The sequence below is a fragment of the Drosophila obscura genome, unplaced genomic scaffold (assembly GCF_018151105.1).
Source record: "Drosophila obscura isolate BZ-5 IFL unplaced genomic scaffold, ASM1815110v1 contig_4, whole genome shotgun sequence".
NCBI classification, from domain to species: Eukaryota; Metazoa; Arthropoda; class Insecta; order Diptera; family Drosophilidae; genus Drosophila; species Drosophila obscura.
The window spans coordinates 6,032,142-6,047,826 of NW_024542828.1; the positions used below are offsets into that span (position 1 = coordinate 6,032,142).

Consider the following 15,685-nt stretch of genomic DNA (forward strand, 5'->3'; position numbering starts at 1 on the left):
TAATTTGTTGTATTTCTCCCGATGTCTAGGCACGCGTCAATCAGAAATATTTCGAACAGGAGCTCATACAGTTCAAACTAAATGTAGAAACTGTAAGTCGCGCTGAGTGAAGCGATGAATCGATCGAGCGTAGATATTCTAGACATTCTTCTAGACATTTAAATAATCTTAACAGCATTTTCAGTTTCACTTATTTCATGCAGTGACTGCGTAGCCTCCTCTACCAGTAATCAATTGTTGAACCAACATTCCATTATTATTCCCTTAATGATATTTAATTTGTCTGATTTAGGTTTTGTCTAAAAAACCCCCAAATAGTACTCGTACAAAAGCGTCAAACTGTTGACTGTTGTAAGAATTTTAGTCGAATAAAAATGAGAGATTTTTTAAGTGTTAATCGAATGATGTTTAATTGAATGTTTGTTTAACTTTTAATTAATTATATTGTTTAACTAATTTCACCCGATCATCATTATATCTTGACTAATGTTCATTTTGTCATCGACATTTATTTATTTAGTAAGTTTTTTTATTGCTGGTTTTGGTAGTATATTTGGGAAGCTTCTTTGGCTTTAAAAAATTGTAAATTCTGTCTGCGTTGCGCTGTGAAGGATACAGCTTGGGGAAATTTCCCTCGCACACAGAATTTTATTAATCTGCCAGGTATGGATTAAAGGGGCATTTTACTGTTCCTTTTAACCCATGCCTGCTAGCAGGCACTTTGTGTTGCTATTTCTCCCCAAATGAATATTTAAACTTTTACTAATGTATAACTTTACCTTTCCCTCTCCCTCCCAAATTAAAGGCTGAGGCTCGCGCTGAGTTCGCTGAACGTTCCGTTCAGAAATTGCAGAAGGAAGTCGACAGGCTCGAAGGTATGTCCGTCAAAGAATTTATCCATATATTACTGAGGCTCTAAGAGAGCACTTAGCCATGGAAATTTACATAGCTGAATATTTCCAATATTTTGTGTAGCAGTATTTCAAATTAAAGTACAATGATTATAATATTAGTTAACTGAAATTGATTAAATAGTTCTTTATTATTATTTATAAGTAAGAACAAAATTAATTTCCTTATTCCAACATCCAGTATCAATTGTGTTCTATAGTGAAATATTAGTGTGTTTTTTATGTACAATCCCTTGAGATATTATTATTATTATTATTGTTTTTGTTGCTGTTTATCCAAAAAACATTACTTAATTTATTTGTATTTTTTTATATTTATTTTTCATATATTATTTGTTGTTAATGTTGTGCTTAACAAAAAACAATACAACTTGCGCTGCTTGTACCCCCCGCTCGCTCGCTCGCTCGCTAAAAATTGCAAACAAATTTCTGTTGTAAACCTGCCTGCATGTACCGTCAAACCCCAAACAACAATAACAACAACAACAACCAACAAAAAAAAAAAACAAAATGCGTGCGCCCTCAGATGACTTGCTGAATGAGCGCGGAAAGAACAAACTGCTGCAGGAGGAAATGGAGAACACTTTACATGACATACAGAACATGTAAAAAACCATCTAATTTGCTTGTGTAAATTAACTAAACTGCCTTCTTGACGTCAAAACTATATACACACACACACACACCACCAACAACCAACAACCAGCACCACCACCACACACAGAACTGGCGCTTTCCATATTTAAATACTAGAAGAAAAGAATAAACAAAAAAACAACACACATTTACATCTACACCACTGAGACAGGCAACGCACCGCAACCAGGACGCCAAGTGTCTTCCATTGCAGAGTTGACGCCATCTTTCCGAAGAACTCTGGACAAAAAAAAAACGCTAAGCAAACAAAAAAAAAAACAAAAAAAAAAAAAACGAAAGAAAAGAAAAAATGACGAAAATATATTAAAAGAAAGATAGCGTAGCGTTAAATATTTAACATAAACTCAAAGAAAAAGCAGTTACGAAAGAAGCAAAAAACAAGACATTCTACCCCGTAGAGTAGCAGGCGCATTCCAATCGTATAGATTCCAAAATGACGCTGTGGCTGGCAGCTAGCGTTCCAGTGTGCACACATCATTGGTGCACACATTCCAATCAAAATTGATCAAGATGCCTTTACAACACTGTTGCAATATATATAAAACCCCCCTCCCCTTCGCTATGTCCCTTAGTTAACTTCGACAAGCGAAATAAACGTAGATGTTTTTCTACCCATTATTTTAAAACTTGCTTTTGCTACCCTACCTACCCTAGCCCTTTTTTTTACATTGTTTTTGTTTGTGTATTACGATGACAACTTGGACAAACAAAATGCATTGCCGCCTTCTTCTTAGTTTATGTGTATTTTATTTTTATTTTAAATAGAGAGACAAACAAAACGCTGTTATTTATATTTAAAGAAAGTGAAGTACATTCTATATGCTAAAAAAAGAAAAGAAAAGAAAAAAAAGGAAAGAAACTTTGTATTTTTGTCGCCAGCGCTTAACTGTATTAATATATATGCTAATGTGTTTATACATTATTTAAACAAATTTTTGTAATGTTTGCAAAACGTTGTGTAATATTTGCCTACTTTTAAGTTTGCCGCCACGCCTACCACAAACACACACAAACACACCACACCCACCCACACACTACTATAATTACAATTAAAATTATTTTGACAAAAAAAAAAGGAAATTTAACAACAAAAAACAAAACAAAACTTTAAGCGAGACAAAACACACACAAAATGCACATCCATTCCAATTGCAATTGCGTTTGCCGATTTTCCGGTAGCGCCTTTCTTTTATTTGAAAAATAAAAACAAACAACAAAAAAAAAAAAAAACAAACCAATTTCAACAAATTCTACCGATTCTTCTGAATATCATCCCCAACATACGAACTGGGAATGGAATAAATGGGGGCCCCACAAAGATGGCAATAAACAAAAATAAAAACACTTTCAAATTCGATTTACTTACATTAATTTACATAAATTAATTATTTATATTTTAATATATACATACATACATATATACACATACACATACGATATACATACATACATACATATATACTATACAAATACAATACAATCCATGCTGCTGCAATTGCACAAATAAAGTATTTTACAAGAAAATATATGAAGAACTAACCCAGCCCAGGAATCGTCGTGCCCATCGTCCATCGTTGAGTGTTCTCCTCTGTCGATCCTGTGTGCCTTGTACCCAGAAACCCCACCCCGCAATCGGCCACTAAAGGTTCTCTCGCTCGCGATCTTTGACTCTAACTCTGCTCTAATTCGAATTTCTACTTTCGCTGATGCCCCGCCGCCCGCCGCCACGCGGCAACCACTAACCAATGAACCAATGAACCACTAAACCACACCCCAACCAACCAATCGAAACTCTGCGAACCAGACGAGACGATCGTCGAGAAGGAGCACTATGCCCTCATTGGCGACAGCCTGGACTGGACCTTCGTTGAGCTGATGGGCATGCCGCCCTTCTACAATGATCGCTACCCGAAGCCACCAACGCCTGAGCTTACCGAGGAGGATCTGGCCCGCATTGAGGAGGAAGCGCTCAGGGCCAAGGCCGATGCGGAGGCCAAGGAACGGGCCAAGGAGCTGGCCGCTGAAGCTCTGGCCGCTGCGCTGGCTGCGGGAGTTGATCCGGCCACCTTGGACCCGGCTCTCGTCGAGGCAGCCACCGGAGAGCCGCCAGTGCCGGTTAAGGTGCCGACACCACCGCCCAAGGAGCCCACACCCCCACCACCACCGCCGCCACCGTTCGAGTATTCGATCGACTTGCCCCCAGAGGGTGCTGAGGTGCCGTATGTGAAGAATGCCGAGCCGGGCGATATGCTGCCCCCAGTAGAAGAAGCTGTTGCTGTTCCCCCCGTTGAAGGGGAAGCTGCTCTTGCGGCAGCTCCAGCGGAAGGGGAGGCAGCTGCTCCCACTGAAGCTCCAGCTGAAGGAGAAGTCGCTGCAGCACCCGTCGCTCCCGAGGCGGCTCCCGTCGATGCAGCACCTGCCGCTGAGGCAGCACCTGTCGCTGAGGCACCACCTGTCGCTGAGGCACCACCTGCCGCTGAGGCACCACCTGCCTGAAGCAAACTCTGACATGTTGTTTGTTCTCTATACTGATGAAATAGATCAAGGATCTCTCTAGAAGGATCTCGTCGCCGTTAATGAACTGGCCAATGTGTTTTTCCTTTCCGTCTCTCACTAACATGCATCGCCCGCCCCGCCTCCTGTGCGCCTCCTCACCCAGTCCCAACCCCGCACCCGTCCCCGCTGATTACTCAACTTGATCGAAGTTTAATTTTTAGTTTTATCGTTTCTATTGCCTCCTTTTCACACGCTTTTTCTTTCCAACATGCTTTCTCTCTCTCTTTCGCTTGACGCTCTCTCTCTCTCGCTCTCTATCCTCCATCGATCTCGCACTACTCCATCGCTTATATTCGCTTTTCTCACAAAACATAATCAACATCGCGTGCCGTGCCGTGCCGGGCCGGGCTGCAGATGAAATGATCGTTGAGAAAGAACGCTACTGCCTGATCAACGACAGCCTCGACGAAGCGTTCGTGGATGTGATTGTGGGCCTGGAGCCCTTCTGGAACCCGCGCAACCCCAAGCCGCCCACGCCCGAGCTCACCGAGGAGGATCTGGCGCGCATTGCGGAAGCGGCCGCAGCAGCAGCGGCCAAGGCCGAGGCCGAGGCCGCCGAGCAGGCCGAGAAGGTTGCTGCGGCCATCGCTGCTGCACTGGCTGCGGGCATCGATCCGGCGACCTTGGTCGTCGAGACTGCACCCGGCGAGCCGCCAGTGCCGATCAAGCTGCCAACGCCACCACCCAAGGAGCCCACTCCTCCACCACCACCACCGCCACCATTCGAGTACTCGATCGACTTGCCCCCAGAGGGTGCCGAGGTGCCATATGTCAAGAACTACGAGCCACCACCACCGGGATCGGAGCCAGAGCCCGTGCCAGCTGCCGAGGGAGAGGCTGCCGCGCCACCGGCCGAGGGAGAAGCACCTGCCGCACCGGCTGAGGGGGCAGCCCCCGCTGCTGAGGGAGCGGCACCACCTGCCGAGGGAGCAGCACCACCCGCTGAGGGAGCTGCTCCCGCGGAAGGAGCTGCTCCTGCGGCTGAGGGAGCTGCACCCGCTGCCGAGGCTGCTCCTGCCGCCGATGCTGCACCTGCCGCCGAGGCTGCCCCTGCCGCCGAGGCTGCTCCAGCTGCTGAGGCTGCACCTGCCGAGGCTGCGCCCGCCGAAGCGCCACCAGCCTAAGCCGCCGACCATTGCCCCGACGCTAGTCCCCAACAGAATCTGCTGCGTAACACACGAAAAAGACACAACAACTGCTACAAAATGCTGCCCTGCTTTTATACACACCATTTTGAGCACGTTTTTGGAAACATTTTTAATTGAAATCCGATATATGATTAAAAATTTCATTTAATCGAAGCATTGCAAAAAACCAAAGCTGCCTTTTTACCCACTGCTTTATTTTATTTGTTTGCCGTTTGCCGTTTGCCGTTTTAATTTCCCAACTTAACAGCTAGCCACGCGCACTGGCACTGCCTTGCCGATGCGTACAACAATGCTGCTGCTGCTGACAAGCAGTTTCAGCGCTGCTGCATTTTTATTATTTATTTTGAACCCAAAAAGCGAGGTAATTATTTTAGTTTTATTTGTGCAGATTTTACCAACCCATCCCCCATCCAGGTGTCAGTTTTTGTCAGGTCTTGCCCCTCACTTTAAATGTAATTTGTATTTGTTTTAAATATTTTTATTAACTTGTGTTTTTTTTGTTTTCTTGCGTTTTTTCTTTATGATTTTTCAATCACTTCAACAAACAGACGACCTTGTCCTGGAGAAGGAGCGCTACAAGGATATTGGAGACGATCTCGACACCGCCTTCGTCGAGCTCATCCTCAAGGAATAAGCGTACCGACCACGGACGACGACCTCCCCCTTCAGCTCAGCGCAAATCTTTCAACACTTTTGCCAGCAACAACACCAACACCATCACACCTACGCCTATCGATTGTTTTTATTACTGTAGCATAGCCATAGGCGCACATTAGTTTTCCGTAGCCTTGTTATCGGTAGTACTGTACTTTTGATTTCCATGTGTGTGTATATCTTTGTGTGTAGATTGATTTTGCCTGCAGCTGACGATGAGGAATCATTAAAAACTATTGTGTATCTGTTTAACTCAAAACATTTTTATTTATTATTTGTACCCAAACTAAGCAATAAAGCAATCAACTATAAAAATATACATTAACCTTTTTGGCATTGATTTCATTTGATTTCTTCTTCATCGGCTGCTATCCATGACAGATGAGGTTAGCAAAGGTAAGGAACAGTACAAAACTATTGCCCAGGAACTGGAGTATGCCGACCTGCACAGCTACTAAGCTGATAACTGAGACGATATAAAAGCAAACCACAACAAGAACAACAGCAAATGCAGCCTGCGATCTACAAAAAACAAAACAAAAACCAAACAAAAATGGAGTCTGAAAGCATTTCGACGTCCGATATACATACAAATTATTTTTAGCATTACACTCAAGACACTTCAACTTCAACTAAGCATTCCAGAACAAATTTACATACGCGATACATACATAGATATAAACACATCAAACTCTATGAACTAAGACCGAAAGTGTTACAATAAAGTAAATTTTTTAGCAATTACATTTTATAATAAAAAATTATAAGCAAAACAAAGCATTCAATAATAATAAGAGTTGTGTGGAATAAAGTCACTGCCTTTTTCCCATTTAATTGATTTCCCGGCTTAATAGTTGTAAAGAAGTTTCGTAATGAACACCCCTTAACCCACCAGTCTATATCGTACACCCTCAAAACATTAACCATATATGTAAAGCTCCATAGCGCTTGATGTCCTAAGCATAATGTCAATTTTTCCACTTTATTTCCCCGATTGCTTGAGTTTTTTCCGGCAGTACGCAAAATGTTTCCAATGAAAATGTATGTATATATACTATATAAATAAAATTTACAAATTTGACATAGCTTTTATAATTCTATGAAACAAGCAATTCAAATAAATCAATGTATGTATGTATATTTTGGTTTATTTCTCAATATTTTTCTGATCAATAAAGAGAAACAATTTTTTGCATATAAAAATCTTAAGATTTTCTTTTTTTCTTGGGAATGGAACATCTGGATGGGATGTATAATGAGCAAAAAGATTTGGGGAAAAACAAGATGGCGGAACCGAAGAGTTATTCAATATAAACCACCATCCGTACGGTTATTTTTAGAGGGGTTTCAAGACGATTACATTCTGGCAACATCTTTGAACAATCTTACAAAAATACTAGGCATTTAAGACTTGAGAATACATGTCTGTGAACAGCTTTATACATTTTAAAAATGTATAAAAACGATCTGAGATCGGATGGAATTCTGTATGGATTTTGGATACGTAAAAAGTCAGAGCTAACTTTTCATAAGCTTTAGCAATGATCGGCTGTCTATTTCTATAGTAAATCAGTTTTAAAATCTGATGCAATCTAATGAAAATTACCCTGGAATGAAATCTTATATTAAGGGGAACGAATTGTACGACTATCAATAGCTAACAATCGGTCTAAAGAGAAAATGTTTCCGCACAATCCCGCCAAATAGAGATTAGCTATTTTTTGTTGTTGGAATATACAATTATAAACGGACAGTCGAACCACTTGAACATGGATCTCAAACGTAAACTTTCATTAAAATGAATGAAATAAATTCTTCTGTATCCTATCCAATATTCCAACAATCCAATGGTGGGGTATTGTGTCGCTGTCTGCAGTTGAAAGACTTCTGAGACGACTGGTCTGTAGCTTTGATCAAAATTCCAAATATTTCTCAATATTTATTTCTGAGTGAAAATAGATTTTCATCTTGTTAGATCGTGCTCTTTCTTTTCTTTTTTTGTCTTTGGCAAGGCATATACATATATCGAATATTTATGCGCTATTTTTAGCCTGAAAATCTGACGGATACACTAACACATTCTATGAAAATTCTCTGAGTAAAAACAATAAATTGAATTTAAATTTAAGAAGGAGAGGAAAACCAAAACGCATAATTTTCACGATGAGAGACTGCAGGCAGCGAAAAGCGAGAGCGAAATCCACAGAGAGAGCGCACCACTCACACATGCGCACATAGCTTTTGGGGGAAATTTTGAGGGAAATTTTACCCGATCGTTGTGAAAGCGCTTTTGCGCTTAGATTTTTAATGGGAAATTTTAAAATGAGGAAAATTATTCAATACTGCTTTGGTGTGGGCCCCCAAATCTGTGTGTTTGTGTTTGTGTGTGTGTGTGTGTGTGTGTGTGTGTGTGTGCATTGCCTTGCGTTGGTTCTTGGGGTCGCTTTCTGGGCTAAGCGACTCGGTCAGCATCAGTGTTCTCGGGGTTTCGACAGCGTATAGTGTGTTTGAAACGCTAAGGTTGGTCTCACGCCAGGATTTTGCACCACACAAAAGAATTAACACCAATATGTATAATATATAATAAATAAAATAACTCAAAAATTCATCATTTGTTGCCAACCAAAAATTGGTATTTTCCATGAAGAAAATAACCCAAAGAAATAGCCTGCAGAATAGTGAAAAGTGCATTGCATCGAAATGCATTCAACCAACGAAAATTTTCAATTGCTTTTACCCAAAGGAAAACCAATAAAAAAAAATGTGCATATGTATATGTGTCAAATAATATCTAAAGAAAAAAAGGAAAACTAAATGGTTAAATATAAAAAAGAAGAATTGTTATAAAAATAGTTCCCAGAGTGACGCAAAATTCAACTGAACCTGCATAAGCCCCAGTGATTAAAACTCAATCAAAAGGAAACACTCAACCAATTAAATTCCGCTGAAGAATTTCCATAAAATATAATCTTCAACAATGGAGATTGTATGATGAATTTTACGGACATTTAAAAAATTCGCTTATAAGGAATTTTGTAACTAAATCTGACGGCACACCAATACACACGCATAAGCCCATGATGTTTGTGTGTGTATTTTGCACACATGTGGGGGAAAGCTCCACTCAACTATGGGACACATATACATATGCACACTACGCACAATTTTCACACACAGACAGCAAGCATTTTCCGCTAGAAAAATTCTTTAAAATTAACTGCAGACAGACACCTGCCTGTCACAAACACAAACACTTACGGACGCATTTATTTTTAACTTCAGTGGAAACTTAGACGAAAAAGCTTTTCCTCTTTGCCACACTGTTTGCTCATTTTTCTAGCTTTTCTGTGATCTCACCGAACGAACAGCTACAGCAACATCAACGAAACGACGCAGGCAGTCGAAATAATTTCGTATTTATCCTTGAGTTTGTTTTTCTGCTAGGGAGAGAGAGACAGAGAGCGAGCGAAAGAGCTTCTTTGGAAATTATTAGAGATTGAGAAATCACAGATGTACAGACAGATTACATATACATACATATAGAATACACATACATATTGGTGTATATATTATGTAGATATATATGTTTAACCAGCGGATAAATGTAGCTGCCACCCACACGGAATTCGAACAAATATTTTCTTGCCATTTATGAAGGCTTTTTCTTGGTCTCGAAGGCCACAAAATTTGTCTGTACTTATTGATGAAAATGGTCTGATTTTTAATTCATTATTTTTCCCTTTAAAAGCGAACGAATGAAATGGGAATTAAATTCACATTAAATAAAACATACATACATACATAAAATATTTTTAGAAATAGTTTTTCTAATATTTTACCTGCACAATCATCTAATAATTTTATTATATACTCGAAAAAAAGAAACTATTCCAAGCATTGGCTTAAAATATTGCAGGAATCGACACTTTTCTGCTGCTAATATCTTCTACGAATTACTCTTAATGATATCTCACGTATTAGCATATACTTTCTGCACTTCCTTGATTAAATACTATTTTTAGCATCTTTTATCGGTGCTCTTACCCCTCCCAAAATCCCAAAACCCATTCTTCAATACATCATGCATATACATATGTACATATATCTTTTAGCACTGCTCATTCAAAACACCTTTCAATATTCCACAGAGATCTCTGCTACATTTTCAGAACGAACTCTCCTTCCCTATATGCCCGATATCCATCCTATAGCCTCTAGCCTCTATCTATAGCCAAGTCATAAGTATCGAAAGACCTCCAAAAGAGCAGCCAACTACAACATAAATGACTTTGTCCCACTTCTGGCAGCAGGAACACAAATACACCTATACCCCACCCCCAACCCCCTAATACCCACACCCACACATCCGATGACCCCAAAGAATCGAAAACTTTTCAAATTGCAATCTCTTGCTCTCTCTCTCTCTATCTCTGTCTCTCTCTATCTCTGTCTCTGTCTTTCTATATGTATCTACGATATCTATTTGTGTGTGTATTTCGAAATTTCGAATGGGGGGGGGGAGAGGGTATAACTCTAGAATTACATTTAGCACACAATGTCCAAAAAAGCATTGCCCATGGATCTGTATTTTCCTATATGTGTGTGTGTGAACTGGATATTTTTCACATGCAAAAGCATATAAAGTTTATTTTTAACTCTTCAGAATCGTGCAGCAAATAAATATATAGAATAGCCATCGCCATCGCCATAGCCATAGCCGGGGATCCGCACTCGGAGTGGGCGTATGGAAAAATGGGAAAAATTACGTTAGAGCTTATAAATGTTCAGACAAACAAAATGTGTTTACATTTAAATGTTCAATTTAATTCAAAGATACATACATATGTACATATACACCCGAAAGTATATTTAAACGTGTGTGAATATACATATAGTTGATATAGATACGATCTCGAATGCGCCTGGAGTGTTTCAAGCAAACATTCCCAATATTCAATTGCATTTTGACAGGTGTTGGAGGAGGGGTAGAATGGGCTAGGTGTCAAGTGAAAGATCACAGAAGCAATTGGTATATTATGGGTATCCATATGTTGGTATAGCATGGGAATGCCTATTCTTTTAAAGGACGTTACTCCTTTAGACTATTTACATTGTCTTTGGGTTAGCCGCACTGAGAGAAGATTAGTTCCCATTTAGGGACTAAATATTGAAGTATTATCCAGCATTAGATTCTAATATGTAACTGATAAATATCTAAAGATATTTGCTTAGCAGAAGACTCTTCTTTTATAGTTTTGATCACAGATAGTGATCCCTTTAAGACTCCCTCTATATACACCAATGCAAACCAATGCATATTTGCGGTTAAGCTTGGGAACTACGAGTGTCAGCCATATCTAAAAATATACTAAAAATATATATGAAATGATATCATTCAGAACTTACCCATTTTCCAGCTTAAAACAAAAAAAAAAACTATGAAATCTAACACAAAAATATTTTCTATTACTTTTTTGTTTTGCAGTGCTTTTCTCCAGTTTTCTTCCCTTCTAAGCCAATAACAAACAAAAAAACACAAACACCATGGACGCCATCAAGAAGAAGATGCAAGCGATGAAGCTTGAGAAGGATAATGCCATTGACAAGGCAGATACCTGCGAGAATCAAGCGAAGGATGCCAACTCCCGCGCCGACAAACTCAATGAGGAAGTGCGCGATCTGGAGAAGAAATTCGTTCAGGTTGAGGTTGATTTGGTCACCGCCAAGGAGCAGCTGGAGAAGGCCAACGCCGAGCTGGAGGAGAAGGAGAAACTGTTGACCGCCACCGAGTCTGAGGTTGCCACCCAGAACCGTAAGGTGCAACAGATTGAGGAGGATCTGGAAAAGTCTGAGGAACGCTCGACCACCGCTCAACAGAAGCTGCTGGAGGCCACACAGTCGGCCGATGAGAACAACCGTATGTGCAAGGTGTTGGAGAACCGCTCCCAGCAGGATGAGGAGCGCATGGACCAGCTGACCAACCAGCTGAAGGAGGCCCGCATGCTCGCTGAGGATGCCGACACCAAGTCCGATGAGGTATCCCGCAAGCTGGCCTTCGTTGAGGATGAGCTTGAGGTTGCTGAGGATCGTGTCCGTTCCGGCGAGGCCAAGATCATGGAGCTCGAGGAAGAGTTGAAGGTAGGCACTCGCACTCTCCCATCTCCATCTCTCTTTCATTAAAGTTATTGGATTCCCTCCTCCTCTCTCTGTCTCTCTCTTAGGTTGTCGGCAACTCTCTGAAATCTCTGGAAGTGTCCGAGGAGAAGGCCAACCAGCGCGTGGAGGAATTCAAGCGTGAGATGAAGACCCTGGCCATCAAGTTGAAGGAGGCCGAACAGCGCGCCGAGCACGCCGAGAAGCAAGTGAAGCGCCTGCAGAAGGAGGTGGACAGGCTAGAAGGTAGGTTCCATTCCACATATATCCCCACAGCCCCCACGCCCCCCAGCAGCCTTATCTTTCCATTCAGATCTCATGATATATCTCGCAATGAGACGCCTGAGATGCTCTACGAACCGAAGGCTTCAACTAATGCTCGCATTGTATATATATTTATATATCTAAACTAAACGGATTAATATCTGTTTACAATTAATTATTAATAATATTAATTAGTACTCTGCTTACATTAATTGATGTAATATATATATATATATATATCCCTATGCCTCCCTCTCTCTCTCTATATATATATAATCTGTATATAAATGAACAAAACAACAAAATGCCTTTTGCAGACCGTCTCTTCAATGAGAAGGAAAAGTACAAAGCAATCTGCGACGATTTGGACCAGACATTTGCCGAACTTACTGGATATTAAAAAAACAAAACAAAAACAAAGAAACAAAATCCATACGAAACACAGACCCCACAGAACCCATACCATACAGCCCACAAAAAAAAAAGAGTATATCCCTACCGCTTATTATATATTTTCGATTATTTCGATTTTTCCTCCCAGACAGAATTCAGTGTATTTACCCACATTTTCTGTCACAGAATTACACTGTAAATAATTTGTTTAGTCAACCGCTATACGCCCAAATACCCCCCACACACCCCGTACACCCACCCTATATCCAGTACACTGTAAAAATAAGTTCAGAACAAACCCAAATACCAGTTGCAGCTGTAGTTAATTATGCTTTCAACACGCCAGGTGAATTTATCTATATGTACAAATATTTTGTTGCTATGATGTGTATGTGGTGTTATCTATACATACATACATATATGATGAGCAAAAGATTTTTCTTGTTTTATGTGGCATGATCTCTTGTCTTGTCCTGTTCTGTTTTGCCTCCACTCTACCACACGGACACTACTCTCTCGCTCTCGCTCTCTCTTTCTCTCTCTACGCGTAAAGGCCACTCGAAACGAGACTCTCGAGCTCTCTCTCTCTCCCTCTCTCTCTGTACACTCGTGTCTTTGTCCTTCTTTGTCAATATGTTTCTCTACCGATGATCATCAATCTCTCAATCCCCCAAATCATGCAAGAATTGCTTTTATGCGTAGGTTTTCGCTCATTCTCTCATGCAATGTCTGCAATGATTAGATAGATACTACTAGATCATAGAACTCCGTAGAATACCCCTATAGAAGCCCCCCACTTACACCATACCCATCTCCCAAGGCACCTTCCCACACAAATTCTGCAAAAACTAACCCAAAAAATTATAGAAAAAAAAAACGCTTGCCAGAACAGCGCGCCACTAAACTCACAACAAAAAATCAACCAAATCGATTGGATTGATCTGTGTTCTATGTTCGATTTCAATGTTTGCAACATGCCCCCCCACATGTAATACCAACCAGTAACGAGCTGATCTAACGTTCTGCCTTTTTCTTTGTTGCAATCCACAGACGAGTTGGGCATCAACAAGGACAGGTACAAGTCTCTGGCCGACGAGATGGACTCCACATTCGCCGAGTTGGCTGGATACTAAGGGACAGGACCCACACCTGGACCCTAAAACCCACAACGAGGAGGAACATCAACACCAACAACAACAACAACACCAACAACGGAGCAGGAACAAGAGAGGAAGGAACTCTACTAAAATTAAACGAATATCTCAAAATGATTTTGAAAACAACAACATCAACAAGAACAACATCAAACCAGCAGGATACCAAGAACAACATCCATTGTGTATTAAATTCTTTATATAAATCTATATATTTCTTAATAAATAAATAACAACCACAACAACATCAGCAACAACAGCAACAACACCAAGCCATAGCATTGATAGTAACCTAAACCAAGCATACAAAACAAAAACAACAACAAAACCAAATTAATTTAATTATTTTTTTTTTATTTTTTAAAACAATAAAATAATCGATGGAGTCATCAGCAGCAGGGAGGAACCACAAGAACCTGTTTTAGAAGCAGTTCATTTAGCAGAAAGTAAAAGTTAATTTCTATCCCAGCACCCCAAAAAAATATATTTTTTATTTTTAAAACAATTGTTTAAAAATATTAAGAAAAAAGCAAACAGCGGACACACAATAAGAGAGAGAGAGAGAGAGATTAAACAGAAGCTGTTTAGAATGAATTTTGCTTAAAATTTGAAACTTATATAATTAAATTACACCAAAAACAAAACAAAAAAAATACACAAACAAAAAAAGTATACCAAAAAAATTTATAAAAAATTTGCTAAAAAAAACAAATTATATGTTTGATGTTTGCTTTTAATGAGATTTGATTTGATTTGATTTTCTTTGCCGGAAATTTAACAGAAATTGTCGAACCGAACTCTGCTCTGATTATGCAAAGGCAAAAGGCTTTTGGTTTCATTTTTTTTTTTTTTGGGCAAACCCCATATTTGAGTGTCATGAAAAACCCAAAAACTCTCAAAGTGCGTCATCACTTGAGAGCAGCAGCAGCAAATGGGATCACGGATCACGAAAGACTCACAGACTGAGGCCTTCATTGCAACATCGTTAGCATCCGCGCTAATTGTCAAAGTAATGAATAACGAAAGTTCCAATATTTAGCGATCTACATACAGATAAATGTATATCATGTATACATACAAGCATCCATTCCTATCTTCAGGGTAAAATCAGTTTTGAGAGATATTTGATCGATGTGGGCTGCTACTGCTGCTGTGACCATCAATAATCCAGTTAACGCTGAGTTGAAGCTGGAGGTCTGTCTGTCAGCCAAATTGATTCACCTTTCATATTAATGGGGCTTTAATTCCCCCCCATCTGTCGTTCACTGTCGTTTCTTTAACTCTTCGTAACGTGTTTCTCTTTCCTCGAATCTCTTTTTTCCAGTGTTTCTTTTCGCAGTTCCATAAAATAGTTATTAAAACTTTAAGTGGCGCATTAAATTGCACATTATAATGTCCCAGTCATGATTTATATAAGCCATATTATGCTTTGATTATGAGGTGGGTCCACACTTGGATTAGAGTGGGCTAAAGATCTCTTGAGTCTGCGTAAGTATGTGTGAAAATTCCATGCGGATAAGTCCCCCAATGAATTCGAAAGGGAGTAGTTAAATATATTTTAGCTTTACGAGCAATCAAATTGGCGAATTCTTAATATCGAACTACCATATTTTACAGCAGAGTTGGTTGATTAGAAGCAAAGACTAAACTCTGAACTGCTACTAATTATCATGCTTAAAAGAATAGGAGAATTTACATAATGCATAATTTACATGGATAATCTTATAAAATAAATAAAAAGAGAGTTTTCTGACAGCTTTTACCTATAAAAGAATGGCATAATTATAATAAAAAT

General features: G+C 39.8%; 2 protein-coding genes across 24 annotated transcripts in view; both read left to right on the plus strand.

Moving 5' to 3' along the window:
- The window catches only part of LOC111065797 (tropomyosin-2), a 31,672-nt gene extending 25,429 nt beyond the window's left edge, over nucleotides 1-6,243 (plus strand). For 10 of the 22 annotated variants that reach the window (XM_022354210.2, XM_041595025.1, XM_022354209.2 and 7 more), the window contains 2 exons: nucleotides 806-875; nucleotides 4,479-5,425. In XM_022354210.2, the coding sequence (XP_022209902.1) occupies nucleotides 806-875; nucleotides 4,479-5,248 (840 nt within the window). In that variant the 3' untranslated portion in view covers nucleotides 5,249-5,425. Of the gene's footprint in view, nucleotides 1-805; nucleotides 876-1,437; nucleotides 2,913-3,372; nucleotides 4,146-4,478; nucleotides 5,426-5,820 lie in introns of those variants that run through there. The other 12 variants (XM_022354217.2, XM_041595024.1, XM_022354203.2 and 9 more) reach the window with 3 other exon arrangements.
- Nucleotides 6,244-8,340: 2,097 nt separating this feature from the next.
- Nucleotides 8,341-14,135, plus strand: LOC111065806 (tropomyosin-2). 2 transcript variants are annotated; one of them, XM_022354228.2, is made up of 4 exons: nucleotides 8,341-8,446; nucleotides 11,412-12,064; nucleotides 12,148-12,325; nucleotides 13,787-14,135. In XM_022354228.2, exons 2-4 carry the CDS (start codon nucleotides 11,471-11,473, stop codon nucleotides 13,867-13,869), a joined length of 855 nt encoding a protein of 284 aa, XP_022209920.1. In that variant the 5' UTR covers nucleotides 8,341-8,446; nucleotides 11,412-11,470; the 3' UTR covers nucleotides 13,870-14,135. The 2 variants fall into 2 exon arrangements, with proteins under 2 accessions (XP_022209920.1, XP_022209921.1); XM_022354229.2 differs by lacking the exon at nucleotides 13,787-14,135 and adding an exon at nucleotides 12,661-12,785.
- Nucleotides 14,136-15,685: the final 1,550 nt, after the last annotated feature.